The sequence below is a fragment of the Andrena cerasifolii genome, chromosome 6 (genome assembly GCF_050908995.1).
Source record: "Andrena cerasifolii isolate SP2316 chromosome 6, iyAndCera1_principal, whole genome shotgun sequence".
Classification (NCBI taxonomy): Eukaryota; Metazoa; Arthropoda; class Insecta; order Hymenoptera; family Andrenidae; genus Andrena; species Andrena cerasifolii.
Window position 1 is genome coordinate 13,322,940 of NC_135123.1, and position 26,576 is coordinate 13,349,515.

The 26,576-nt window shown below is 47.3% G+C and overlaps 1 protein-coding gene and 1 long non-coding RNA gene across 3 annotated transcripts; both read left to right on the plus strand.

Moving 5' to 3' along the window:
• Positions 1-26,494, plus strand: LOC143369847 (uncharacterized). 2 transcript variants are annotated; one of them, XM_076814255.1, is made up of 9 exons: positions 60-2,030; positions 2,299-2,925; positions 4,614-4,717; positions 5,937-6,113; positions 6,381-6,563; positions 6,999-7,181; positions 22,971-23,150; positions 25,615-25,699; positions 25,891-26,494. In XM_076814255.1, the coding sequence occupies exons 2-9, from the start codon at positions 2,519-2,521 to the stop codon at positions 25,958-25,960; spliced, it is 1,389 nt and encodes a 462-aa protein (XP_076670370.1). In that variant the 5' UTR covers positions 60-2,030; positions 2,299-2,518; the 3' UTR covers positions 25,961-26,494. The 2 variants fall into 2 exon arrangements, 1 of the variants encoding a protein (XP_076670370.1); XR_013085512.1 differs by lacking the exons at positions 25,615-25,699; positions 25,891-26,494 and adding an exon at positions 15,199-15,347 and having other exon boundaries at positions 1-2,030; positions 22,971-23,114.
• LOC143369853 (uncharacterized) lies at positions 23,168-25,387 on the plus strand. The gene is made up of 2 exons (XR_013085513.1): positions 23,168-25,113; positions 25,297-25,387. It is a non-coding gene; the product is annotated as an uncharacterized LOC143369853 (long non-coding RNA).
• Positions 26,495-26,576: the final 82 nt, after the last annotated feature.

A 26,576-nucleotide genomic window follows, 5' to 3' on the forward strand; every position in this document is an offset into this window, starting at 1 on the left:
TGTTAGAGGAACGGACTGACAGCACGCTGGCTCGTGGCACACGGCGACGAATGGTCGACAGGAGCGGACACGGTGCGTGTTTCTTCAGTGACGGGCACGACGCCAAACAGCGCGCTCCTTTCATACGCGCTAGTAACCGATCGCCGGCGCGTTTTTTCCTTCGACGTATCGAAAGGGCGGGAAGCCTGCTCGGCCGAGGGAGCAGTGAGTCCCTGGACAGAGGCTCGCTGACAGCCGCTGAAAGAGTCGAGGAACGAGACTCGGGATCTGTCTATTCTCGTCTACTTTCATCCCAGTTGGAGTCGAGTGATCCGAGGTTTTATCAATGAAATGGATATTCGGTGTTTCTCGTCAAGTGTTTACTTTTCACGCGGAACAACGAGCTTCGGTTCTTTTACACCCGTTCGATCTGCTCCCGTTCTCGAAGCTGCAATTCTGTTTATCCTGGACTGTGAATTGTGAGAACAGTGACTACCAAGGTGCCGTTTAACATCGCGAATTCCCAGGGCGAGAGCTCGATTTTGTGCATCCACGGTTCTACACACTCTGTTCACCAGTTATCACGGAGTTATACGCTGCAACGAAGGCACAGAGAAAAAGCGTTCTGTTATCTTGACGAATGGCCCCTGGTCCCTGCGCCTGCTCCCAGTGACTTATCGCGCTGAAACATGCCGGCAGTTTTGAAAAAGTTTTATTCTCCGCCGGCCACTTCCTGCTAGGAAAGCCCGCCGTGGCGTTCCGCCGCTGGACGGAGCGAAAATTTATGTAGAGGAGAAGGGAAGCAGCGAACGGGATGGTGGAAGAGCAAACGACGATTTAGCGCGAGAAAGGAGGGAGCTTCGAGATGTCGCTGGCCGAGATTCGAAGGGGAGGCTAATCTCCGCAGAATGTGTGTACTTAGAACGCGGAAATTGTTCGCGATCGTGGAGGAACAGCAGAGAATGTTGGTCGACAGTGGTTGATTTCATGAATCGGATTACTGAAACACGATCGCGATTGCTAGATCGATCTGTGCCTTTGGGAAGCATATTTAGAAGTGGACCGATTAAAAGGGGAAGGATATTTCTGGAAATTTTAGATTGATCGATAAGTCGGTTGCGATTCTCGTAGCCGTGGCACGAGAATTTCATATTGTATTTTTCGAGGATTATTTATTGAGAACGATAGAAGTAACTTATCAATATATTTTCATACGAGAGGCTGGTATACGTGTACGTTTTTCGTAACATATTTTTGTAAGTTCCAAAGACATATCGTAAACTAAATAGCGAGTGACTGATATCTACCAAAGAAACTTCGATAGTAAATTTAAAGCTCCAATTCTAGACTCCAGATGCTACCTCTATAGAAAAGTGAAAGATTTCATATTAGAAGCAATTAAAGACTCCGAAAGCTTTCGAGTCTAAAATCCCCCAGCTGGAACGACCGGCAGTAAAAGTTCTCCGAAGCTGTATATTTGAAGTGAACCTCAAGAATTCAATCCCAATCGATACACACGTATCACTCCGAGAATAGAAAAATTCCAGGAAAATCCTCGATGGACCCAGTGCTCTGGTTCGACCTGAGGATCTATTTCGACTCGACGAGCGTCTCCCAGGCCGAGAATAAAAACGAAAAAAGACCGTAGACACGCGATTCCAAGTTGGCCAACGTTGGACAAAACGTGCAACTGTGCCCAGGCGTCCGGCATCGAAAACGCGTCCTCGATACTATTCTAATCCGTGCCCTTGAGGTGCGGGTATCCGCCGTTGTCTCGAAGCCTGGAACTTGGCCGTGGCCGATTGATCGCGCACCAGGGGTCTCTTCGTTGTAGCAACAAACCTCGTGGCACCGTTGGAGGGAACCCGAAGATGCCAGCAATCAGCGGGCACGGGCACGCGGGCCGAAAATAAAGAGAGGAGTGATTTTCATCGACAAATAATCGTACCTCTTCAGTCTTTCGGGGCTTATCCGACCTGGTGGCCACGTTCGGGAGCACCCCTTCGAGACTGCACCGAATAAATCTTCGCTGGGACTGCCGGAACGAGAAGGTAAATCACTCCACTCAATATTAATCCTAAATTAAGTTTCCCGTCTGAATCCTTTCTCTCCGGTGCCATCATCGATTCAGGTCCTACAGTAGGTAATGTCAGATTCGTAGAGAAGTGTTCGGAACCGTTTAGCGAAATTTCTCTGGGTGTCCGAGTATGGGAATTGAAATTGTACGAAGCTAGATGTTTTATTAGTTTCGAAAGTAGCCTCCTCCCAATCTCGACTTGCTTCCCACGCCCTTCACGCTGTGCTCCACGTTTCTCGCAGGCCCAGACCGTCGACCTGCCAAATAAAGTGGTCCTCGAGTGTCCGAGCACGGTTTGGAGAACAAGCAGAGCCTGCAGCTCTCCCTGCAAGAAGCAGAGACCTATGGAGGAGCTTGCTGCACCGTATCGACGCACTTGAGCCCCCAGCCCCCTCGAGGAGGCTAATTTTAAGACCCATCTCGAGAGGATTCCTTCGACCACTGTTGTAATGATCAACGACCATGGCGCCAGGAGCAACGACTCTGACAAGTCTTCTGCTGTCGCTGATGGTGATCACGAGGTGCTCGCTGACAGACTTCGTGGGCACCCATTCGCCGTTCGCCAAGGTTCTGAAGGGAGTCAGGCTCCCAGGCGGCTACATGGAGGTGGTCGAAGAGCAGCACTGCTCCCACAGTGTCGTTCGACTCACCTGCAGGTCCTTGAGAGCGTTCATCTTCATGCTGGAAGCAGACTACCTGTCCAACGCCACGCAAATCTGTGGATACGACTCGCAGATGCTAGCGGAGAAGAAGATGAGGAGTCGAGGTAGCATGGCGTTGAGGAGCAAGGGTCTCAGGGGGAACTACATCGATGATCCTGACGAACAAGTGTTCGGGATGATGGACATCCGACAGTCGTTGAACAGAAAGTACGTAATCCTTTTTATTATTCTTCTTTTGCACGCCTTGCAGCGTTCCAGTGGCTCCTAGGTAGACAAGGCTGCTGTTTTTCGTCGGATTTCGAGACAATGTACACCTCCCTGCGGTAATACGAGTCACCTAGGCATCCGCAAGGAAAGGAGAGAGTGAATAATATTCAATTACGCGCGCGCAGACCGCAGAAGTAGAAAACTACTCCAACAGCGTAGTGGCGCGAAGTTGGATTAAAAGCAGACTTTTTGCAATACCTGGCGGTCACAGAAATCGACGCTACTGACCCGGTAACAGAGCTTCCTCGATCCAAAACGGTGCACTGACTTCAATCTTTCTCGGAACACAAAACGTCACTTTCCCCCATTTCTGGAGCAACGAAAGTTCTCGCAGTTTTCGACGCCCCTGCACCACTGCACCCGCGTTACATTCGCCGCGTAGTTGCCGACAAACGTCCCGGCTCACAGAAAACTGCAGGGGTGGCGTCGACAATCGCGTCAGTAGACCCGGCCACCACAGTCGAACGCGGTTCCACGAAATTAGGCAGGTCGTCGCTGTCAGCGCTCACGGAAGTCGCATTTTTTTTTCCCCCGGGCCGGAAGTTCGAACGATCCCTTTGTGCGCCACGGTCACACGATCGCGAACACGCATCTTCGAGGGGGCGGGACGAAATCTCGAGCCACGCGAAATCGTCGTTTGATGTGCGCCAGCAAAGCGTGCGCCGAGTTTTAATTGCCTTTTAAGCGACGTCCGACGCTTGTCGGAGGAGAAATCGCTCACGGGGTAGTGGATCACAGCTCGGTGAACTTTGCAAATAAGGGGTTGCAGCCGCGATAAGGGAGGGAACGAGCTACCCTACCCACACGCTTTGGGACGGAGTTTCTGGGCGTCTTGGTATCGCACCGGGGAATTGATTTTGCCTTCTCCACTTTCGATAAATATCCCATTCAAGCTACTCGGATGATGCTTTTCAGAGACTGAGGTAACTTTTGTTTCCTCAAAATTTGTAAGCGCACCAGGTGGAGTGTATTTCGGCAACAAAAGGACGTGTGAATGCAGGGGCCACGACCCCAAAATGTCGGCTGCGTCGAAAAATTCAAAGGGATTCCTCGCGTGGGTGGCACGCGAAACGTTATTTCCCTTTTATTTCCGGCGCGGGGAGCGACGCGATAATATCGACGAGATAGAAGGGGAGGGCTGCGAGTTGCCGCGCGACGAAAGGGGTTAAAATCGACCCCTAGGACCATTGTCCCCCACGGCCAGGCCACTTTCGATCCCCCGCGCAACAATCATCTCGATCTGAAAACAATCGCTATTTCTCTTTTATTCGTGCGTGGGGTGCGCAATCGCGCCTTCGTCACCCGGTAGACATTCTAATGACCAGCGCCGCTTATTTAATTGACGACTCTGACGCGAGCAATCGATACAATCTCGCGCGCTGCGCGGTTTGCGATACTCGGATTTCCACGCGCTACGTGCGTATCAATCCAGCTGGCGAAAATCGTTTTGAATATTTGCGGATGACTGCGTTTCGTGGATTTTCGCTTTCATATTTGGAGGACAGTTCGATTTCGTTCGAGTTCTTTTGTGGGAGATGATGGAAGAGGAGTTTTAGGGGAATTTGTTTGCGGGGAATAGTAAAAGTGTATTATGTATAAATGTACTAACTTTCGTTTGCCCTTTTCAGGTGTTCCGGACTGAATTATTGTCGCTACAACTTCACCACCGACCAGCCGGGCGCAGGTTACTGGAATCCAGCCACTTTGCGGTTGAAATACGCCTGTATTCCTGGTGAGTGGTGCAAAGAGCTGTTGAATTTCTATTCTATAAAAAACAACCTTTTTCTCACCCACCTAGCAACTTCCTGCTCCCATCGCGCCAGGCAATCGATTTTCTGCCGCGTGTAATCGATTATTTGCAATCTAGATACTCTCGATCGAACGTGGAGAGTGTAGGAACATGGAGTGTCGCTTCACCCTATCAATCGAGGATTACCTGCATCAAATTTCAAACGCTGATTTGGAACAAAGCAAGGTGCATTGGAGCCTGTAATTTTAAAGGATTAGCAGATCGTTCTGAAGCTTCCATAATACCCACGAGATCTTCCGGAAAGCGATGTGTTGCGCACGACAGAAGGCAGAAATACCTGAAGGACGCACTAATCCGTCATTTCTATGCCAGTACGTGCGTCGTACCCGTGAAAGACGCGAAAAGGCTCCTGTGCCACCCGAATACAGATCCTTCGAAAGAGCAAAGCTTCGAGAAACTTTAATCGAATAACCCTCCTCGACTTCAGAAAGACGCTCCCCTACGTCCGGCATCAAAATAAAAAAGTGAAATATAAAAAAGCAAAATATAAATACACTCTTTTTATTTGAACGATCGTTGAATCCCGCCGATAACAAAGGCTGGCCCCAGACAACACCGCTTTTATCGAGCAAAGTCGGGAGGACAGCTCTTTTTCCTGAGGGAAAAGGTGGGAAGGGCCGAGCCACCCCTTCGACGCCCTACAACCGGAATCAGCCCCCTCCAGGTGTAGCTATTTCTCCGGTCGTTTCACCCCTCCAGTGGAAACTGGAGCAAGGACACCCTCGCCCGCCCCTGACACGACATAATGGTGGCCACAGTCACACTCGAAATCGGCAAATGGACCGAGACGGATGCAGATGTTGATCCGCGTCCTTATGCCGCCCAGAGTGTCGTCCTCTCGCGTTCCAACGACGAACAGCACCCCCGGGGCGAGCTGCGAGGGGGTCGGGATTCAATCGAGCCGAATCGAACCGTAGAGAATGGGATCTCCTCGCGTCGGAGACTAATCTATACCCTTTTTTCCTCCCGCGATAATTCATTCGCGCGTCCGGGGTGGAAATTGCATTTCTGCAGCCATCGGGGCGCCGCGGCTGGATCGTAACCAGGAGTATATTTATGGTCGTGGCACGATGCTGCTCCTGTTCTCGTTTTTCAAGGGGCGTTCGTGTTCTAATTTGCGCCCCCTCGGGGGTTGTTTCAGAGGCCGCCGTCAGAAGGTACTGCAACGAGGAGGTGAAGGTGGTTCCCGGCGAGGGTGGCTTCATACGTTCACCGGGGTACCCTCTGTACTATCTTGGGGAGAGCACGTGTGGATGGACCTTCAGGTCGGCTCCTGGGCAAAGGATCGCCCTCACTTTCCACGACTTGGATATACGGGGTGAGTATCGATCGGAGGGGTCCTGCGCCCCCCTCGCGGTGCCGTGTGATTAGGCGATTTAAAAATTATGAGGCGTGAAGCGGATCCCCTCCTACCATCCATTTGCCGTTTATCTTTAATTATTTACCAGTCGCGCAGAACACTCGGCCAATACCAACCGCGCTTTTCACATTCGATTGCGCGGCGACACGGAGGGAATTTTATTTTCTCAGTCGCAAAGGGGATCGTCATTTTTTCAAAACGAGGCGGTGGCTCTTCTCGTTGCAGGCCCTGAAGTGGACGGGAGCTGCGTGGACGTCGTGAGGGTGCGTGACAGGGGTAGAACGCTGCTCGAGTATTGCGGCACCGCAGCTGGCGTCAGGGTCGTGTCCAATTCGAATCTGATCACCCTCGACCTTGTTGCATCGAGCAGGCTCCACAACGCTCGAGGATTCTTCTTGCAGTATCAAGGTCAGTCCAGCCCCGCCGGGGATGACGGTGGACGCTTTTTTATAAATCGAGGAAACGAGATCCGCGCCACGGAGACCGATGGAACTCGACACGTACAAAAGTCGATGATTGCGCAATGAAACTCTTTCAACCAGAAATAACGTCCGACGGGTTATTTTCGGAGCAGAAGCGTGACTCGACGACTTTGAGACCCGCTCCAATGACCATTCCTCGTGATCAACAGAATTAATATCATGTCTCCGTATCGACAGCTCTGCGTATCTCGCGTTCGATTATTATTGGCGCTTCTTTGAAGAATCGTCGAGTTTCCGAGTAATTTTCTAAACGATTTTCGTTGCTCCGTTTCATATTTCACTGCGAAGCTATGGACTGGACAGTGGGCAATTCTAGAGCCTTTTCTAGAACTCTTTAGTAGCAGACGCTTTAATATTACAGTGCTGGCCTGTCCGGATATCTCACCGCCCAACGGAAGTTACATATTGAATGGCACCCTGACTTCGAGGACGTTTCTGTGCGAATTGGGCGCCGTGTTCCCTGACAGCAAAGAAAGAACGAGGATACTCGAGTGCAGAAACGGCAAGTGGAATGAGAGCGTCGTCGCCATACCAAATTGCGCGGGTGAGGATCGTTTCTTCTTTATAATTGCATATTTCATTAACGAATCTTCCTCCTGTCAAACTCTGCGCGTGCTGTTAAACGAGGCATTTAACGCGAGGGCATCTAAAAAAAATTGTCTCTAATTTCTATCGCTCAACACTGAAATTACAATTCTCTCGCGATAGATCTCCCTCCCAGCAACATCACAAAAAAAGGAATCGACCCAAATGTAAAGGAGAACTGTGCAAAATTATTTTCAATCTGTAGACACGCTATACCAGAAACACAGCATAAAGAAGAAGCCGTGAACAATTGGCGATGCACGAGGCTCTCGTACTTATCGATACGTTCCTTACGGGCGTCCCGGGAACCCATGGCTGCCCATCGTAAGGGGAAACAGTTTGGTGGGGGGTATCGTGGTAAATGCTGGATACGAAGAGGGGTTGGAGGGGTTTAGGGGGGCAGGAAGAAAGAAAAAGACGGAGGGACGGAATCTTGGGGCGGAGAAGTATTCGTGAAGGCACCATACATCGGTAGCGTCGAGCACGTAACGACGCCAGCCGTCTCGACGCCACGTGTCTCTGCGCGAAAACCTCGTTTGAAAAAGAAATATTCCGCCCGCGGCTCAATTCGCCGTGCGACCGTGCCTGCTGCTCACGTTTTATCGAATTTCCGCGCGTTGGCGATTAGATAATCAGTGATATCGGTCGCCGGCATTAATATTCGCGAAACGTCTCCGAAGAAGAGTGAGTCGTTCCAAGCCTGTGCTCCGAAAGACGTTCCACGCCTCTGATAACCACCAGGTAATCCGATTCAACATGTGTTCAAAACGTCACTTTGCTTATAAACCTGAGGGAACCGCGTTGCACGCGTTAGAAATCGTTTGATAATTCCGTCCAAGAGATCTGCTTACGCCTCAAACACAGTTGAGTCGACGAAACACGCTTCCACGCAATAAATCATCGATCGTCCGACCGCTTATCAGCAACTTTTCCGCGCTCCTCTTCTTTCTTGTTGTCGATAAAAACCGCTATCAAAAATGATCGACACGGGGTCAGAGAAGTTCACCTTCTTCTCGAACCTTCGCACTCTAGCGAAGAATTCCGAATTAATTGCTGTCACTTAACGGCTTCCTTCTTCCGTGCGACTATCGGAGAATGCAATACTTGCGGGGGATTATTAATTAGCTCGTTGAGCAGCGCTGATGGGGCAAGACTCTTTTGGGACGTCTTCTCCCGCTTGGGCTATTGATTGCTCCGTTTCTGGTTACCTTGGAGGGAAATTGTGAACGTGATTGGGGTCGAAATTAAATTCAGGGCGCTGCTTCTCCGGTGAAATTAATATTCAGAGGAAATTTCTGGTATTTTTTTGGTTAGCTTCAGAATGTTTCTCCATTCATTTGGAGCAGCGTAAAGGCCCCTATCAGAAGAAATTGTACCCGCAATCTCAGCCTCTTATCGGGACTACACTGCGCGAGCTTCGGTATTTACTCGGGTCTCGAAAAACTTTCCCTTATCGCTTCCTTTGCGCAAGCGTTATCGGTTCGACCGCTTCCTCGCCGAAAATCGATTCCGCACGCTAATTCCTATGCTTGTTCTGAATGAGACTGCTGAAGGGAGCATAGTCAACGGCTGCGGCCGAAATGAAAAGTTCGCTCGCGATAAAAAATTGCCCGAACCTCCCGCGGCTTTTCACGCTCCGAACAAAGGGGATCGGGAAGAATGTGTCTCCATCCTTTGTGCCCTCGGCTATTCTTCTCGCTAATAATTCGCGGAGGACCGAGAGGAATTTTTCTGCGAGCATATCCAGATACCTCCCCGTTTGACTTTCAACGAACGCGAGGAATGGCCTGACCATTTGCGTTGCTCACGATTATTGCCTTCATTTAGCCCGAAGCGATTGCTATTTAAACTAGAGGTCCCTATTTCACGTGTAGTAAACGTATCCGAACTTCAATCCGTGTAATTTTTAATACACGGATACCCGTGCGTGCAGACTGCAGTGTCTCATATTTAGATCTGTGAGACCATTCGTACAATAATGCTAAACAGACAAGAGAGATAGGGTAAACCAACCAGTGAATGACCGAAGTGTTGAATCTATAGAGCTTTGATATTAATACTTGAATATATTTATGTATAACAACAAAACAACTGTTGAAATTGCATTTAAATTTATTTTTTTTTGAAATTTCTATAAAAATAATTAAGTATTCTTATCGTAATTTAAAATAAAAAACAAAATAAAATGCAAAACGTGTAGAAGCCCAGTAAATGACCGCATACTTTTAATAAGAATTGTACTTATTAATGTTTGCTTAATACGCGTAACTAAAAATATAGGATATTAAAAGTGCAACTACACTGCATTTATAAACCTATATTAATTTTTAAATTTATAATTGACATTTCTTTGCCTAATGGTCATTCACTGGTATGCGGTCAATTACTGGATGGTTTACCCTATACCAACTAAGCAATCGTAAAATTAATCGTGATGAACCGATTTAAATACACGTGCACACGTATAATAGAAATACTACACGGGTATTCGTGAACAGAACTACACGTGTACTTATAATCCGTGTACCTACACTTGTATTAAGAACACGGACTTTTAATTCCTTGATACACGTTACACGGGACACGTGTACACGTGTATCTAAATACACGTGAAAAGCCACGACCTCTAATTTAAACTCATTCATACAATTTAATCGCATTGAGCCGTATAAACTACTCGCTCTGGACGTGGCTGCCTGGAAATCTTTTCTTGGAGCAAATCGCATTCTCTTCCAAATTTCCTTGCACGAAACATTGGTAAATTAATTCGGAACTGAAAAGAAAAAGTACTAAAAACTAGCAAACTCGTGGCATTTTTTAGGAGCATCTGCTGGCTGCCCGAAACCAATGACAGCTTCTTCAAATTGTAAATAGAAGCCAGGAAATATCGACGAAATCTCAGAATTACCGGTACGCTCTCGAAGCTGGATTCAAAAAGGCGCTTTCTTCGCGCGCAAACGCGGCGCTCCGATTTGCCGGCGATCGCGTGCTGGCGCGAGCGAGCGAACTTTCTAAATTTCCTGCCGAACAGCTGCTCGAGCTTGCGGCATCGCTGGCACACATTACATCTGCATACATTCCGAATGTGAATGCATAATTCAGTGGACGCGCGGTTTCGGGTGCAGCACGTTTTACGGTATGTAACGAGAAACGTGGGAGACGTGGAAGCCGACGTATAACTCGTTCTCGTCCGGGGTCGAGGGGCAGGGAGACGGGAAATGAGAGGAGGGACCAGCGATGGGAGGGGGTGATAGCCCCTATCGTTTCCACCACCATTTCAGCCTCCTTCCTCGCGCGGAGATAATTTTAGAGCCGACAGAATAAAACAACGGCACGGTTGCACATGTTTCGAACAGCTGCTGGGACGCTGATCAGCTTTGAAAACTTTGCGTTTAAATGCAGAGCCCGATGGCTTCGCAGAGAATTTCTCAACGCTTCGCTTTGAATTTTTAAAAGGGACAGGAAGCTTCATTGGTATACTTTGGTTGATAATAAAAAATTAAGCACAGGAAACGCGGGGGTGGGGCGTAGTTAAAAAGGTCTCGAGGCACGAGGTGTCTCGTAAATGTTGGAGCACCGTCTGGCACCCACGAGCCCACGGTGTTTTTACGCTCAATAGAATTTCAAATGAGGATTAGTGATATTAATATTGATGAGCCGTCGGATAAAGTTTGGCACCAACAGTGCCGTAGCGTGAATTATTCTGGTCGGCGTTCCGTCAACTTCCAAGCCGAAAATAGCCGCCCTAATGATTGTGCACCATGACCAAGAAAAGCTGAAGGCACTGTTCGGTCTATTCGAAGATTCGCAGCCTCTTAATTCACGCGTGACGATATTTCAAGGGAGAGTCGCGTTACTTCACGGCTGACAGCTACCCCCTACTTTAGGCAGAGCCCCCTACTCGTCGCTCTATCGAATTCTATCAATTTGCCACGAAAAGGAAGACGAAGAAGCGACGAGCCAGCTGGCGATTGTCGCGTCGGATCGAAAGAGGACAGCCTGCTTCTTATCCTGGAGGGAAGTTGCGTGGGAGGAGGGAGTAGGCGGCGAGCTGGTGGGGATACAGTTGCCCCTGTTTATCCTCCCACCATCCCGGCGACGTCTCTGTCCCTCTTGGCCTGCCCTCACCACGTATGTTCCCCGAGCGAGCGGCTCGGTGGCCGCCTAGGTAGGGAAGCTTCCTCTCCAGTCGTCGTCGGCGTTTCTGATAGTGGGACCACGCGACTCTTGCCGTCTTATCGCCTCAGCTTTTTATCAATGGAGAGCTCGTGTCACCGTCTTTCACGTTCACGTACGCACGCCTCGCGACTACGCTCAACGACGCACGCGCGATACCGTGAGGAGAAGAGGAACAGACGCTCGATTCCGAGGGAAACGAACCTGGGATCCCATCCGACGGGTATTCGGACGGCGACCATCGTCCACTCGCACAGACTCGAAGGAAAGTCGATGGAATAAGCCGCGACCGTGTTGCTCGCTGGGTCGGAGTGCCTTGAAGCCTGGCTTCGCTTCTTCGACGTCCAATCGGCTCGGCTGCCTCGCGAAACAGCTGCATAGAATGCGTCGCTTCGAGAACGGGCGCTGGTGATCTTTGTTCTCGCGGAAAGAGCATCGTCGGTTGCTGGCCGACAGAAGGCAGCGGGGAGGGAAGCAGGGAAGAAGGAAAGAAAACAAGAACCGTTCGAGAACTGAATGCTGGTTCCGTGCCCCGATTTAGTTCGATGGAGTTGGTCAGCCTGCGCTCGAGGAAACACTCGTCCAGGCCACGAATTTGATACGCGCTGGTCCTGTTACCCGAAAGGAGTTTCAGACTCGGGGAAAGTTCGCCAAGACGGCGGCATTGGAAGCGGATCGTTCTTAGGGAAACACAATTGGCTCGATTCGACTCGACCGAACGATTCACGAGCAGGCTTACCTTCGCTAATCCGATACGTGGTATCGAAATAGAAACGGACCGTCCGTTAGGCGCATGAGAGGCTGAAGGCGGGTGCTCAGAGGAGCGATGATCTATCGAGCCGCGATCGGCCGAGGCTCGGACCGTGGATTCGATTAGAGGTGGTTGGATCGGTCGATTCGGCCCGAAGAGAGGTATTTTTCAGGGAGTATTTTGTTTTTAGAATGGCCGCCCGAGTGAATCCAGAAAGCCTGTCGAGAGTAAATTAAGCCCGGGCAGAGTTGAAGCGAACATCGGCCCTTGAATTTCACGCGTAGCACGAAAATAGTTTAGGGAAAAGGCGCATCGCCGGCAAAAAGAGAAATAAAAAAGAAGAGGCAAAGAGGCAGCTGTTTTTCTAATGGCGCCGTAACCACGTTCCGCGCACCCCAGTTCCCAAGCAACAAAGCGAAAATTACCTTTCGTTCGCCTAATATAGCGACAGTCGGACCAGGGGATATAATTCGAAGCGAGATCCACGGAGGATCGCGGGACCCCGCCAGGGAAGCGTCGAGGAAAAAGTAAAATAGGACACCATTGGTCAGACCAGACGAACGCATCGTCAAGCAGGTATTACGAATATTCTTTGCGGCCGGAGAGAATGCCGTTACGCGGCACGAGCGCACGTATAATTATCCTTGTTGCAAAAAGGAAGGAGCGCACCAGTGGGACGGCGGAATGGTGTGTAGAATCCAGAGGATTGTAAAGTCGAAGGAGACGTGGGTCCGTTGTGCACGGGTCGCCTCTCCTTTCTGCCTCTCCTTTGTGTCTCTCTCTCTCTCTCTATCTCTCACTCTCTGTCTCTCTCTCTCTCTCGTTCTGCCACTGCACATCGTTCATTTCCTTGAAATTCGCGTGGCGCGGCGTATTTGTCAGGCAGCAAGGTCAGCTTTCGACGCAACGAAAACATGCTCCTCGCGGGCCGCTTCGGAAATTACGCGCAATTTGGGGCTTAAAATAACATCGACCAGTTGAAAAAAAAGAAGCAGCGTTCGCACCGTTTTTCCCCGAGGAATTTATCGGCAGCTATTATTGGCGGAAACTCTCCTTGAGCATGCTCGTTTCGCGGTCGATAAGAAGTCTCGCCATTTCCGCGCGATTTCCACGAAATGGAAGACACGCTTCGAGGTCGGTCGAACTACTGCGGCTGCCCCCGAAGGCGCTTCTCGTGCCGAGGAGCATCGAATGTGTAAAAGCGAGAAATAGGTGGGGGGATAAGGACAGGCCATGTGGCGTCGTTAACTCAGGGTCGCCTTCAACGTCCGCGATGCCCCGCGCGAGTGCCCGCCACGTTGCTAGTCTCGTCACGCTCCTGTCAGATTTGACAGTACACTCGCGGAGGCCCCGTTCGCGAAACACCCCCCAGTCCTTTTTATTCTCTAATTTGCATCGGTCTCCTGCATTCGCGGCAGGAGCGCCTTTCGCGTAGACGGAACTAACGTCTCGCAGCGCTGCTCTTGCCAGTCCGCGCGGAGCGTTCCGAAGTAGTCTCGGGGAACTGTCAAAGGTAGCCGCGGAATTCGCTCCAGGTGTTTTTAGGCTCCCTCGTCAGGCTCGTTTGTCACGCAAGTAGATTCAAAATACTCGAAACTAAGACCTTCTCTGGACTCCTCGCGATCTCGCTGTCGCGGAAGATTCCTTATCAACACCGCGCAAGCCGCCCCAAGTGTTCTCAAGTATAAAGGCATCCGTGCAAACAGATAAAGATACTCGAAATTGCTCGACCGGTCTCGACGGAACCGTAAACTCGCGGCAAGATGCCATCAATTATTCCACTGGCCAAGAGTCGCTTGGAAACAGGTAGTGGGGAGCGCTGGAGATGCATCGAGCGAGTACGAGCGATAAGAGATAACGGGCCGGAGGATCGTTGCTCGTTTCTTTTTCCAAGCGCGCGCTCGTTTCTTTTCTTTTTTCGCTCGCCATACTGCCCCCAGAGGGTCAAAGGGCATCGTCGTGCTCGCTGGAAACGGAGGCGTCGTCCCGCCACGCCACGCGCTCCTCCGCGGATAATAAAGTCGATGGAATAGCGACGATCCCGCTCAGTTTGCCTCTTCTGCTCCGCCCGTATTCCGCGGTCGCTTATCGAGCTATGACGAGGGAACAGACTCGGCTTTCCTCTGCGACGGTGACGTCACCAGTGTTGTGCCTTCAAACTTCCGGGGATCTTCTTTCGGGAACTATCGATCGAAGCTGAAGTCTCGTGCTCTTCTTCCATTCGCGCCCCGCTCGGACTCCAACTAGTGTCGCGCCTCCGTGCAGCAGGCAATAAAATTCTACTCCAAGTCGAGAACAAAGGATCAAGGTCCTCGGAGCTCGGGTGGCTCAGGAATCTCAAACAAGTCGAGCCCTGATAGTCTTCCATGAAGAGCCATCTGAATTCCTGAGTGATTAAGTCGCCACGAGGGAATCGATCCTTCGTATTGACTCTGCGAGGACGTCTGTCTATATTTGTTGGGCACCAACTTCCTGTTTCCTCGTGGCTGAACGACTCTGTCCAAGGAGCGGGGAAGGTTTTCGGTAAATCTGTTGGAGAAGTGATTGTACGGGGGTCGAAGTGCTATACTTTGTGATTAGTGATTTAAGAGACAGTTCTCCTGAAGGGAGCGTAGAAGTCGCGTGGAACGGGAGAAGGAATAAGATCGAGTGGACGAAGGTGACGGGAGAGAGAGAGAGAGTGGGGGGAGGCTTTGGGGAGAGACTCTGCGAGTGGTTTTTAGCGGGGCCCACTGATGCTATAGTACTGTCGTTTGCTGAGATGTTGCCGGCAGAAGCTTGGCGGTCCGATCGGCACACCCCCATAGGCCCACGTTCTCTAACAAAATCGTAGAAGTAGGGCACACCTGTGGCCCATTGTCGCTATTGGCTGACGCGACAAAGTCGACGAATTCAAAGTCAGCGAACGGGGGACACAGCCGGTGGGAGTGAATCCGAGCGAAGTAGCCCCCTTGCCCCTTGTATCGTCCGCGTTCCTTCTTCCCAGCAAACGACAGTAGCACGCGTATAGTTGTCAGAGGCAGCTAGAGCTGTGCTGTAGTAACCAAAGTGTCGTGCAGGGACGCGTTATGGTGGCGTGTACCAGCTGACAGCGCGCGGCCATTGACAAATTCGGTGTAAGGGAGGACCGTGAAGGAGCTTCTTGCCGATTCTTCATCATGATACGAATATTCACGGACACCTTCAGGAACCTGATAAGTGAGTGTCCTGAAGATTCTGCGCTAGACACTTGTCCATTTCGTTCTGACAATTTTCTCCTCCATTTACTCGCTCAAGGGTAGAGATCGCGCCGCGCGCTTGCCCCCTTCGGAAATGTGTGCTCTGTCTCCTCGGCGACAGAAGAGAATGGAAAAGAAAATTGTCATTTTTATACCGATGTAGCACCAACATCCATTCACCATATTTCAGTAAGATTCTATTGACTAATTGAATTGAATTTACGGAACAACTGCCTTCACACGAAACATCATCTGAACATCATTTCTAAACGTAGCGTAACTTTAGTTTTCAGAACAATACGATTCTTTTTTTTTGTATAAAGGCTATTGTGGGGAGACAAAGACCGGCAACGGACTAAACTTCGCTTTGTCGACTTTGGAATTGACAATGCGACGGTTCTGAAACGACCATGCAGCGGTCGTATTAATCAAATTATTTATACTCGGGGCAAGAGATGCCATCAAGTTCGTTACGCGGAATCACGTGGACGTGTTCTGTGGATCGCATCCGGCCAAAACACTCGGCTAAAATGTTTCTGTGCGCCTTGTCGCGTGTTACATCACTGTGCACGTGCTCGCCGCTCAACTATGACTTAAAAAAAGACCGACACGACCGGCGTTAGACAAAATTCGAGAAGCATCGAACTCTCCCTATTAATATCGAACGGTTTTCAAACGAAGTACTTAGTCATCGAGGAGTCGCTGTAGCCACGGCACTTTGTCGAGCAGAATCGTCTTCAGCTGACGTTGTGTCGTCTTCCACGAATTCCATTCGATCGGCGCTGTTCATTTCGCTGAGTCGATGGAAAATTGCAAGGCTGCGCTCTGAGGCGACATTTATTTCCACGAAATCGAAGTTAGAGTTTCCTTTCTGTTCAAAACAGAATTCATTTCATTTAGTCCATGACTCCAAACGTTGTAACGATTTTCTTACGTTCCAGAATTAGCTATGTTGCGCGAAATTTCTTTTTGAGTATTTATTTCCAAGCCTCTGGTAAATTTTCATCAGCCTCTCGCGCACGCGATCGACCTTGCCATTTTCTCCATGCGAAATTCTTCCTCTCGCCACGCGGTGTACGTGACTGATGCAACGTATCGAAACTCTTGTACGATCCCAATCTAGATCTCGATCCCCTTGCCCTTTTTACTCGAGCAACATTTTCCCTCGCGGCTTTTCGACGGCTCTAAAATTAGGTTCTAACGCGAGGAACCGCGTGATGCAATTTGGGAGCGCCTTTTCAGGTTCATAAGCGCGAGCTATTCTTACTGACGGGCTCTCGATTGACGTTTCCCGCATGTTTATTGCGTTTAACGCTCCCTCTCTTCTTTCTGCGTCTTCTACTCTGCTGAGCTATAGGCAATATTATTGCTATGAACAGGGTGGCGAAGGTGTGGAGGATTTTTGGACCAGTGGGGAATATTTTGTCGACTACCGGGAATTCTATTATCGCCGTGTTATCAAATGTGGGTCAGTTATTGATAAAGAGATAAACAGGGATTCTGACGCGTCCTTTTCTGGCACTTTTGGGTTCCGATGTAAAATCTTTCCAGAGAGGAAAAACACTAGTGAGGTAAAAGGCCGTGTTTTGAGACAGATGCTAGAGAGGGATATGATATTTTCAATGATTTTAAAGAATTAAAAACATAAATGTAGCGAACTTGTGCGTTATTCAATTATTTCGTGTCATCTGAAGTAGAAATAATTTTTATAATGTAAGTATAACGTTGAAGAATAATAATATGATTGAAAAATAGGAGTAATGTGCGCGTGCGTGTTAGAGAAAGTGCGGTATACTTGGAATACCAGTTTGTTTAAGAGGAATAAAAAAATGACGGCAGAGGATGGGAAGAAATACAACTGCGTAATATCATAGGGAAACTAATAAACTTTTATATTTCAAACTCTCAGTAATAATAAAAAAACAAAAAGTAGCTGAAATATTTGTCTAAATGAAAAATGATAGGAAGTACCGATTTTTTCACTTTGTAAACTTAAAAAAACATGTAGATAATAAAATTACTTCCTTTATGATCTAATCAGACTGAAAAATCACAATATAGGAACAATCTTAGGTAAATATAAATGGATAGCGCTGGCCAAAACCGACGCGGCGTTACGCGTGAAACAAAACCATCGCTAAGCTCTATAATATTCCAAATTACCTCCACATTCGGTATTCCCAATTAGCCACATGGCAGTGAAACCTACAATTGCATGACACACTTTGTCAGGGCCGGAGCGAGGATGGTTGGCGCCCTTATGCAAGACAATTTTTGGCGCCCCTAAATTTTTGCACCTGTTTTCTGTTTAATATGTTTTGCCTTTACGAGGTACAATAAAAAAGAATTACATTTAAATTTTGTTTATATGGGAGTTGGATTCCTTTATTATTAAATCTGCGATATAGTTTTTAGCGCCCCCTTCGGCTGGCGCCCTTATGTTTACCCCAAATTACTTGCATAATGGGTTCCGCCGGCCCTGCACTTTGTATTCTCGAAATTATCGCAAAACTGACACGGGACGCGCAAATGAGTAGATTAAGTGTTTAACTCTAAAGTTGTGACATATTTTAAGCATGGTTGGACTGGTTGAATAATTACTGAAAAAGTTTCGCAGATTGACGTTTTCTTACCCTGCAAATGTCATTCGTTGACAGGTCATTATCCTCTGTTGTCTACGGTGCTACAAATTAGATAACGTTAGTAGTTTATTAGATACTTCGGTATTCCAAATTACCAAAAACATTCCAAACATGCTGCACTTCCTCTAAGAAACAGCTTTGACACACCATGTCCCTGGTTTCGTACTGCCTTTACAGAAGATATTACATTTACACTGCAGTTGAATTAGTTTCGGTTCGGAATAGCGTTTAATCGTTTCCACGCGAAAATAGAGTCATTCAGCGTCCACGGACAAGGCATCGATTGTTGACAATCGTGAGCAATCCTGGACGCTTTTGTGCATCGCAAAAATAAGGGGCCACGAGATTGCCACTCTCGCATCGAGCGATAAAGAATTGCAGGAAGTTGTGCAGCGAATCGCCGAAACGATCTGCGAAACGATTCGTGGGACTGACACGAGAGCACTCGGCAAGTGATTTGATTCTAGGAGCTCGAAAGTTCGAAACTGGGTTGAATAGTTTTCTGCGTAGAAACGATCAGGCTCACCACCGAGGCCCGCGCGACGTTTTCGTTAACAATTCTTATCACTTTCACCTATTTTATTCAATTTTTCTAAGTAATTCATAAATGCAACGCACCGATCGTTTACGCCATTCCCGCGCATAATTTCTTCTATTACTGTCTTTAGTTTTAACAATTATTTACAAACAACTTACTAACTTTCTAAGTATCCTATTTATTTATACGTAGTATCTCCAGTTTTATGACCCGAAGTGTCGATTAGATCCCTGCTTCGTCTTAAAGTGGAATAAATCCGCAACCTACATCCAAGTATCTCAGAATTGCGAATCATCCTGAAATATTCAAGTCACCTTGCGCGACGTGCTTCCCATGTCTTTCTCTGACGCCATGCACCAGTTTCCCTCCCATCTTGGACGCGTTTCCACGAACCGAATTCGACACAATCGACCCCAGTTCCCTGAAACGATTCTGCATCACACTGGAGGAAACACTGTGCCCTGCAAGTGGCATCTCGACTGGTTGATCGTTCAAGGATTAACTAGATTAGAGGGTTACCGACAATTGTGGCTGATTGGACGATGACTAAAAGGACCCTTAGCTAGAGTACTCGAAACACGCCCGTTTCAGTTGGCCCGAGTGTCTCGCAAGACCCAGTCGACTGGTAGGAACCCTCCAACGCAATACACCAAAATATTCCCAGAAGTGTGCGACCGCTCCCCCTGAGAACTTTAATTAATTCAGTCACGGACGGAACAAGTAAATTACGGTTGAAAAAATTCTAACTAGTGACTGGTGAATAATTCCCTTAGAAGGTAAAGTATCTCTGATTCCTTTGTACTCTCGAATGTCGTTCATAATTATTAGGACACCTGCTGCATTTGCACCAAAACGTGACATTTAAGATTGAATACTTTTCACTGGATTTAATTCAAAATACCGAGTAAAGTAAAATTTGTTAGAGGTTCGATAAATTTCCAGCGCTTCTCACTATTATTCCACGCAGAGTAGATGCCCTAATATTTATGAATGGCAGCGTATCTTGGCACTTGATTGAACTCCTGCGCTCATTCGCGTCGCGCAGCCTGTCTCGCAATTTCGAGGCGAAATTCGTGCGACTATATCGAGAACCGTTTACGAAATCCAGCCTCGCCGAGCAGCGCGAAAACACTGTCATCGGCGATGAATGGGTGGCAATGTTTCGCGGCGGTTCGCTAATGGCAGATATCTACGCGGATGAAAAGAAGCGATCGTCGCTGGGCTGCGCGAGAGTCGAACGATCCTGTTATCGCGGCATGTGGCGCGTTACGTGGGAAGATTTCGATGAGGCGTACTGATCTGCCGCGGGTCACTGGATATCGCTGCTCCATTCTGCAATTATCATTCTCCGATTCACGATGGAAGCACGCGCCGTTCACGTTCCCCACTCTCGCGACGTTTCGCGTTCCCGAGACGCAACTCCATCAGCGGCCTCTTCCTTCTTCAGGCGCGCGAAAAATCATTGAATGGAACGGTTTTTGCGGGAGGCCTCTCCACTAACTCGCGCGATAATATCCTTTTGTCTTTGAACAGTAGCTCCGTACACTCGTCTCGGTTGAAGTATTCTCGGATCGACTGTGTTTACCTTGGCAATATGAATTTGTCCCGAGCTCACCTCGTTGGATTTATCTCGGAACATTGAATTTTTCCAATCTGGCGCCTAGAGATATGAGATGCATAGAAACTGCATCATGGAAATATAAGAGAGGTGGAGTAGAAAATAAATTGGGAGCACAGTAGTACGTACTTGTACAGGTAACTGAAGAAGAAGAACGTAATTCGATGGAATATCCGTTGCAATTAATATAGCAGGGTATCAATAACCGCCAGGTCCAGATATCGAGGTCGAAAATGTGTTTAAAGTTCGTTCTGCCAGGCTGATAAGCAGTCGTATGACATGCACACATTGGGCAGCTTCTATTTCTATTGACACGAATCCGAACCGCGAGGGACGCGATTATGAAATTCGAATTGGAAAATACAATGTTTCAATTAACTGTAGATAAACCGCGACGGAAATAGCGCGATCGATAGGAGGAGCGGAAGAAAAATTGCTGAAACTGGGTCAGCCGTGATTCGATGAGTAAAAGTTGGGCTATCGACAAATTAGCTGGGATAGGGGCGGATCGACATCTTCTAATTAAGAGTCACTGTACACCGCTGAAGTTAGATTCTGTCTGGCATTCAGATTCGCGTATGTAAAAGGAGAAATGTTTAAAACAAGATGATTATGTAAGGTTACTTTGATAATCTAATCTCGGTGTAAGAAAGTAACAAACACTTTGACACTGCTCTTGCGGCGTTATGTAATATAACTTCTTCGCAGAGGAGATTCTGTGAAAAGTTAACAGCGTATATTGCAACGGGATACACACCACAGTGCGCAGTTCTCTACCTTCTCACTTTTTTCACCAATTATACCGTAAACTGGGGCAACATTGGCAGGTTTTTGAAACATTTTGTTATATAATTTAAAAATTAACAGGTTTACATTTGCTTTAAGTATCCTATCACGACATTGCGTCTTTTGTGATTGTACTACAAGTGTCAAAATGCATGAAATTTTTGTCCTTTTCCTTATTTATATAATACATGTTAAAGACGTTAGTGTACCGGGGTAACATTGGCACATCACATAGATAGCATTAACGGGTTAAATTTCACTACACTGAAATCAGTAAGATACATTGACACTTAAATTTATTTTATTTTATTTTTTACATCTTAACTAAAGTCTACTCGTAATATTGGCACATCATGTAAGTAGCATTAACAGGTTAAGTTTTACTAATCTGACGTAAGACCCCGTGCTGTCAATGTTCCCCCAGTTTACGGTAACCGTGTGCCCAGTCATATACTTGGACTTCGTACCCTCGATCTATGGCTTCACATTATATTTCCACGAGTCATTAAATCATTAAACGTCGCGGAAGTTGAAAGAGTTCGTGGTCGTGTAGTGGTTCAATAAACTGAATTCCTTCGGAGCACTGTAAATTAATTTTTTTCTTTGGTCTCCTGTTTGTAATACAGCTATGATTGAATATCTATTTTCACATGTAAAATAGTTAGAACGGAAGCCTACGTTACTAAAAAGTTCCAAACAGATTTTCTCCTTTCAATGGGCGGTATATAATGAACGTTTCATTTAAATTGTCCGACTGGCTACCATTCGAGTGGCTGATTATTTGGAACAGTGTATTCGTGTCTTATCAAAACGTCATCAGCTCGTAAATTCGTGTTTCTCGCTTTCGGCTCGATAAAGACGCGTGCCTCGTCGCGGGAATACATGTGTAAACGATGGTATTTATAGCGAGCGTCGAATTTATTCTCTCGAACAAGGCGACAGATGAAAGACAGAGAAAGTGCTGCGTTTAATAGTAGTCCATACTCGTTCCTCGAGCGAAGAAGCAGTTTCCCTCGAATACCGCCGGTAATTATAAACAATAAGCATAATTCTAAAAGCATTCTATTAGCAGTTTTTTGGAGATTTGATATTATTTTAGAGAAGCAACAAGCGATAGAAAATGAATTCTCACAGTCCCCTCTTCTCGCACATCACTTTCTTAGTGGCGAAGCAATATTGCACCGCGCGCTATTCGAGCTCCCCGCGATTTACGTGCTCAGAATCATAAATCCCCTGGCCTGTGGATGTTAATCCTTGGAACGAAAGGGCCGCATTCGCGCGGCAGAGAAATCCCCGAGGAAGGAACACCGACCCACTCGATCGTAAACGTGTTTTACAGCCTTGCACGTCTGGTTCTAAGGTGATTCCAATATTATATCGGAAAATGGCGTTCGAGCGCGCTCCACCAGGGCGTTTGTCTTTCCGAGCCGCTTTTCAACGAATTGCAGCTGTAAAATAAAACGTGCGCGACGAAACCTCGCTCCCCGCGTAATTGCAGCGTACAGAAAGGAAGAAACCATCTTGCGTACAGTGCCATTATAACGCGGAAGTTAAAAAGAGAAGCTGAAAATACGAGGACGACACGTGGTTCAGGTTTTTCATATCTACTTCGCGCAGAGATTAATTAAAAAATCTTAATCACAACGACGGTAGAGTTTCCTTTCAAACTATTCAAACAGCCACGCTGAGTCAGAAACTCACGAGTTTTTAAGAAAACTCCGGAATGTGTATGACCCTCGTGCGTTGCAACATGCTCGTCCATTATCAGCCACTTTATCGATTACTCTTCTACATTCGCGTCAGCTCGAAAATGATAAGAGTTCTCGATAACCCTGCACCAACCATCTTTCTTACTTTTACTTAAACTGTAGACTCTCGCGACCTTCGAAATTGATATTCGCGATATTCGTCACTTATTTCGCGCAGGAAGAAAAAATTTGGATGCAGGGAACTACATATTTGTTTGTTACAAACAAGCATCCAATAATCATTGCTGTTTCTCTCCTTATTTTTCGACAGCCACCTCGGCGGTGATCCTGAAGACAGAACACGACCACCACCGGTTGTCCAGTCTCTCGGGGGACGTCATTGGCACGGGGGGTAGAATCGGCCGAGGTGAGGACGCAGTCGCGCCAGGCAACGGGTACATTATGGATTCGGCGCAATCAGCCATGATGAAGCAATCCGACTACGTCGTAGGTCAGTGAACCAAGTTCTTTTCTGTTCCATCTGATTATTGCTAAACAATCGAGTCGTTTCTTCTGAAAACGAATTGTCTCACTTGTGTTTCACGTATTGTTCGAGCCCTTACTGTTCGGGGTTGTTCGCGTCCGTGCCGTGGAATTTTATTGACGCGCGCGGCGAGAGCCATCGTTGCTGAAGCAGCGTGTTTGGAGTCGATGCGGCTATTTTGGAGTGTAAAAATTGCACGGAAACGAGGGGTTATCTGCGAGGTGGTGAAAGGAAGTTTGAGTGCAATTCGCTGGGCTGAGTGATTAGTGCCATTTGCCTATGGTAAATAATATCACTCGACGTTGCTTTGGCGCATGAAAAATGGGAGAATTTAAAAAGAGTGCCTTTTAAAGGCAATGAAAACTGGAAAATGCGCAGAAGTAATGGGTCGCGTTTCGTCGGGTCTTGTTGCTTGCGTGATAAGATAACACGTGCAGCTTGGCAAATGGCTGGGCAATAATTCTTGGCAAGTGGTGTCGAGCTTTCAAAGGAAAATTCTTGCCGCCGCAAGAATTACGCAATAAAGAAGCTCGCGTTTGAAAATGCAGTCCAGCACTTTGTGCGCGTATTACGTAACGTAATAGATGGTTCAAACCTATGAATCATTGTAACATATTTTTCCTGTCTAATAGTATCAGTGTCTTCTAACACGAGTTTCGCGTCAATCATTATTTCCCTTCAAGTGCCTTCCATTTATTTATTAATCGCTATTATTTACCAACCACTTCGTAATTAAACAGAAAGGTCTCGGCTCTTTTAAAATATCGCCCTCCGAACGTATCATCCTGTCAAGAAAGACAAATGCTCTCAATCATTTCGTCCTCCCCTTTTCCGCGTAATTTCTCATTTGGAGCATCGCATTGCCAGCTGGAGAACCGCCTGGAAATTTCTTGACTTCTCATCGCACGACGCTGTACCGATATTACGGAACAATTATCGGGGATAGTGCAAGTCCATTGGCCTTGCTTTGTTGAAATTAATGTCCCGAGCTTCCGAGATAATGGCCGTGATTGCGAAAACTTCACAGTTCCTTATCGCCCCTCATTGTTCGCGTCCCCACATTTGCATCGCCCGTTCTCCGCTCAATTTCACTTTAAAAGCGTGTAATGACAGCTGCGTAGATTGTATACGCCGATGCTCCTTATCGTCGATAGAAAGGGCGATTGGCTGAACAAAAATTATAGGCGCGAGGTTCGTGCGAGAAACTCGAACTAAATGTACGTGGGTATTAATTAACGTTATCCAGATATGATTTCTGATAAGAGACAGGTACGGGGCTGGTTCGAAGTATACAGCTTATTGTTCGAGAAGCGCGGAGTGCTCGTTGATTATTTCCTCGATGCGTTAATGACGAAAACAAGATTTCGATTCTGTTCCAGTCCCCGCGACACCGTTGCCCCTTGATTTGTAATTAGGTATCGATGTCGTTTTAAACGACGGTCACGAACGCTGCGAATGAATAACAGAAACGAGTGTAAAGTCGCCAATTTGCATTTATTAAAATTCATGCCCGGCTGCGGCCAATAAAAGTGACTGAAGTTCAACGTGACAGTTAATCTTGATTTGCAAGTGCTACTTGTCGATTAAATTCCACTGCTGAACTGTTGATTTCAGGGTACTCTGTAGCCTCTAACGCTTTCCTGCGTATTTTTAATTAATTCACTCTAATTCGTAAGCAGTTGATACAGATTCTAAGTAAACGCTTGTAATCAATTAATTCTAAGGCCATTCCAGGCACAAAAGAAGATGTTTATACCGAAGTTATTTAATCTAAATTGAGACTCTTTCCCGGATCGTTAGTTGTGAAGTGAGAATGTCAAAAGTATAGATGTGTTGTATACAATTCTGTATTTTTAAAGCTTCTGCTTTTATGGTACTTTGGAGAAGGAATTCGATGCAAGAAATCAGTCGTAATTGCTGATGAATCTTAGTGAGTCACTGCCATCAACGTTGCTACTAAATTCGTCGCAGTTCGTAGCTTCGAATACAAGTGACTTTCGGGGCACGTTGTGAATTATGAATACATCAGCAGAATAAAAGAATACAATAAAACCTCGGGAACTGGATCTCGTTTGGAGATCAACATGTTCCCGCATAATTCCACTCTTCGCAGAAAGAGGAGGAATTGTACCCACGCTCGGAATCCAAGACTCTGCATCGACTCCAAGCTGTTGATCGCAACGATGACTCAGCACCGCGAAAAACACATTTCCCTATGAATTGCAATTAAAATACCGTCGATTAAGAGGCAATCAGCGCGGAAACGACCGCGCGAGAACGGCAAACTTCGACCGATTAATCAGCCTCCGTCCAAAGTTCACTGTGCCACGCTGGAAGGCGTGGAACTGGACGACGGATGGCAGAGACACGCGATGAAAATCCGCACATGGCTAGATATTCCCTAATCGTATCTTTCCTTTCAACCTTACAGACATCGTCTTGCCGACTGTGCTAATTGCTCTGCTGTTCGTTGGCAATGCCATCATCGTCTACATAATCTTCCAGTACAGAAAGAGGTGAGTAAAGCTTGCAGAAGCCTGGCGCGACCAAGGCAAATCGCACCCTCCACAGTTCCCTTTCCTCCTTTTACGCTGGCCCTTCCTCGTGGTAATCCATGAAACCAGTCCGATACTCTGCCGAGAGGTCTGTCTTCGAGCGAAGACCGCGGTCATCAACTACGTCTAAAGATTTGAAAGTGATTTTCTAGGAAAGTCCCATCGGTCGAGCAAGGGGAGGAGATGGCCCTGCGGAACGCAGCTGAGGTGCCCCAGGTGTGATTCAGGGCGAGAATCGACAATTAAGTTCACGGTGCCAGCAAAAAAAGGAACGTCAGCGAGAGGAGGCCTACGTTGCATTTTTCTACGAGGATGATCTCCAAAAGGAATCGATCTCCGAGAGGGTCGTCGAGAGGCCTCGACCACCATCGTCCCCCTTAACCGTTAAGTCGCGAACAATGCCTGTCGAGGTGGCGGGAGACCCTCGAAATTCGTGTCTATTATATCGTTTGAAAATGTTCTCCGTGGAAAAGGGACGGCCGGGTGAACGAGCAACGTTCCATTCGCGCATGTATTGCGGACACTCTCCAAGAAAGACTATAAATGCGCTCACCGCCGCAAATAAATTCGCTGTCAATATTAGAACTCAGGCGCCTACTTAGTGTTGCCACAATTTTACTTACACTTCCCCACATACACACACACATACAGACACATGTACACTTACGATAATGTATTATAAAGTAAGGAAATAATATATTCTATATTTCGTCCAAATTGTGACTAAGTTACGAATAAACGGATGTTTTTTTAATACTCCTGCCTTATACTGTAATAAGAAGCATATTAAAAGGAAGCTTGCTCCTCGTCATGGTACGAGGGTAAAGAGATAGGAAAT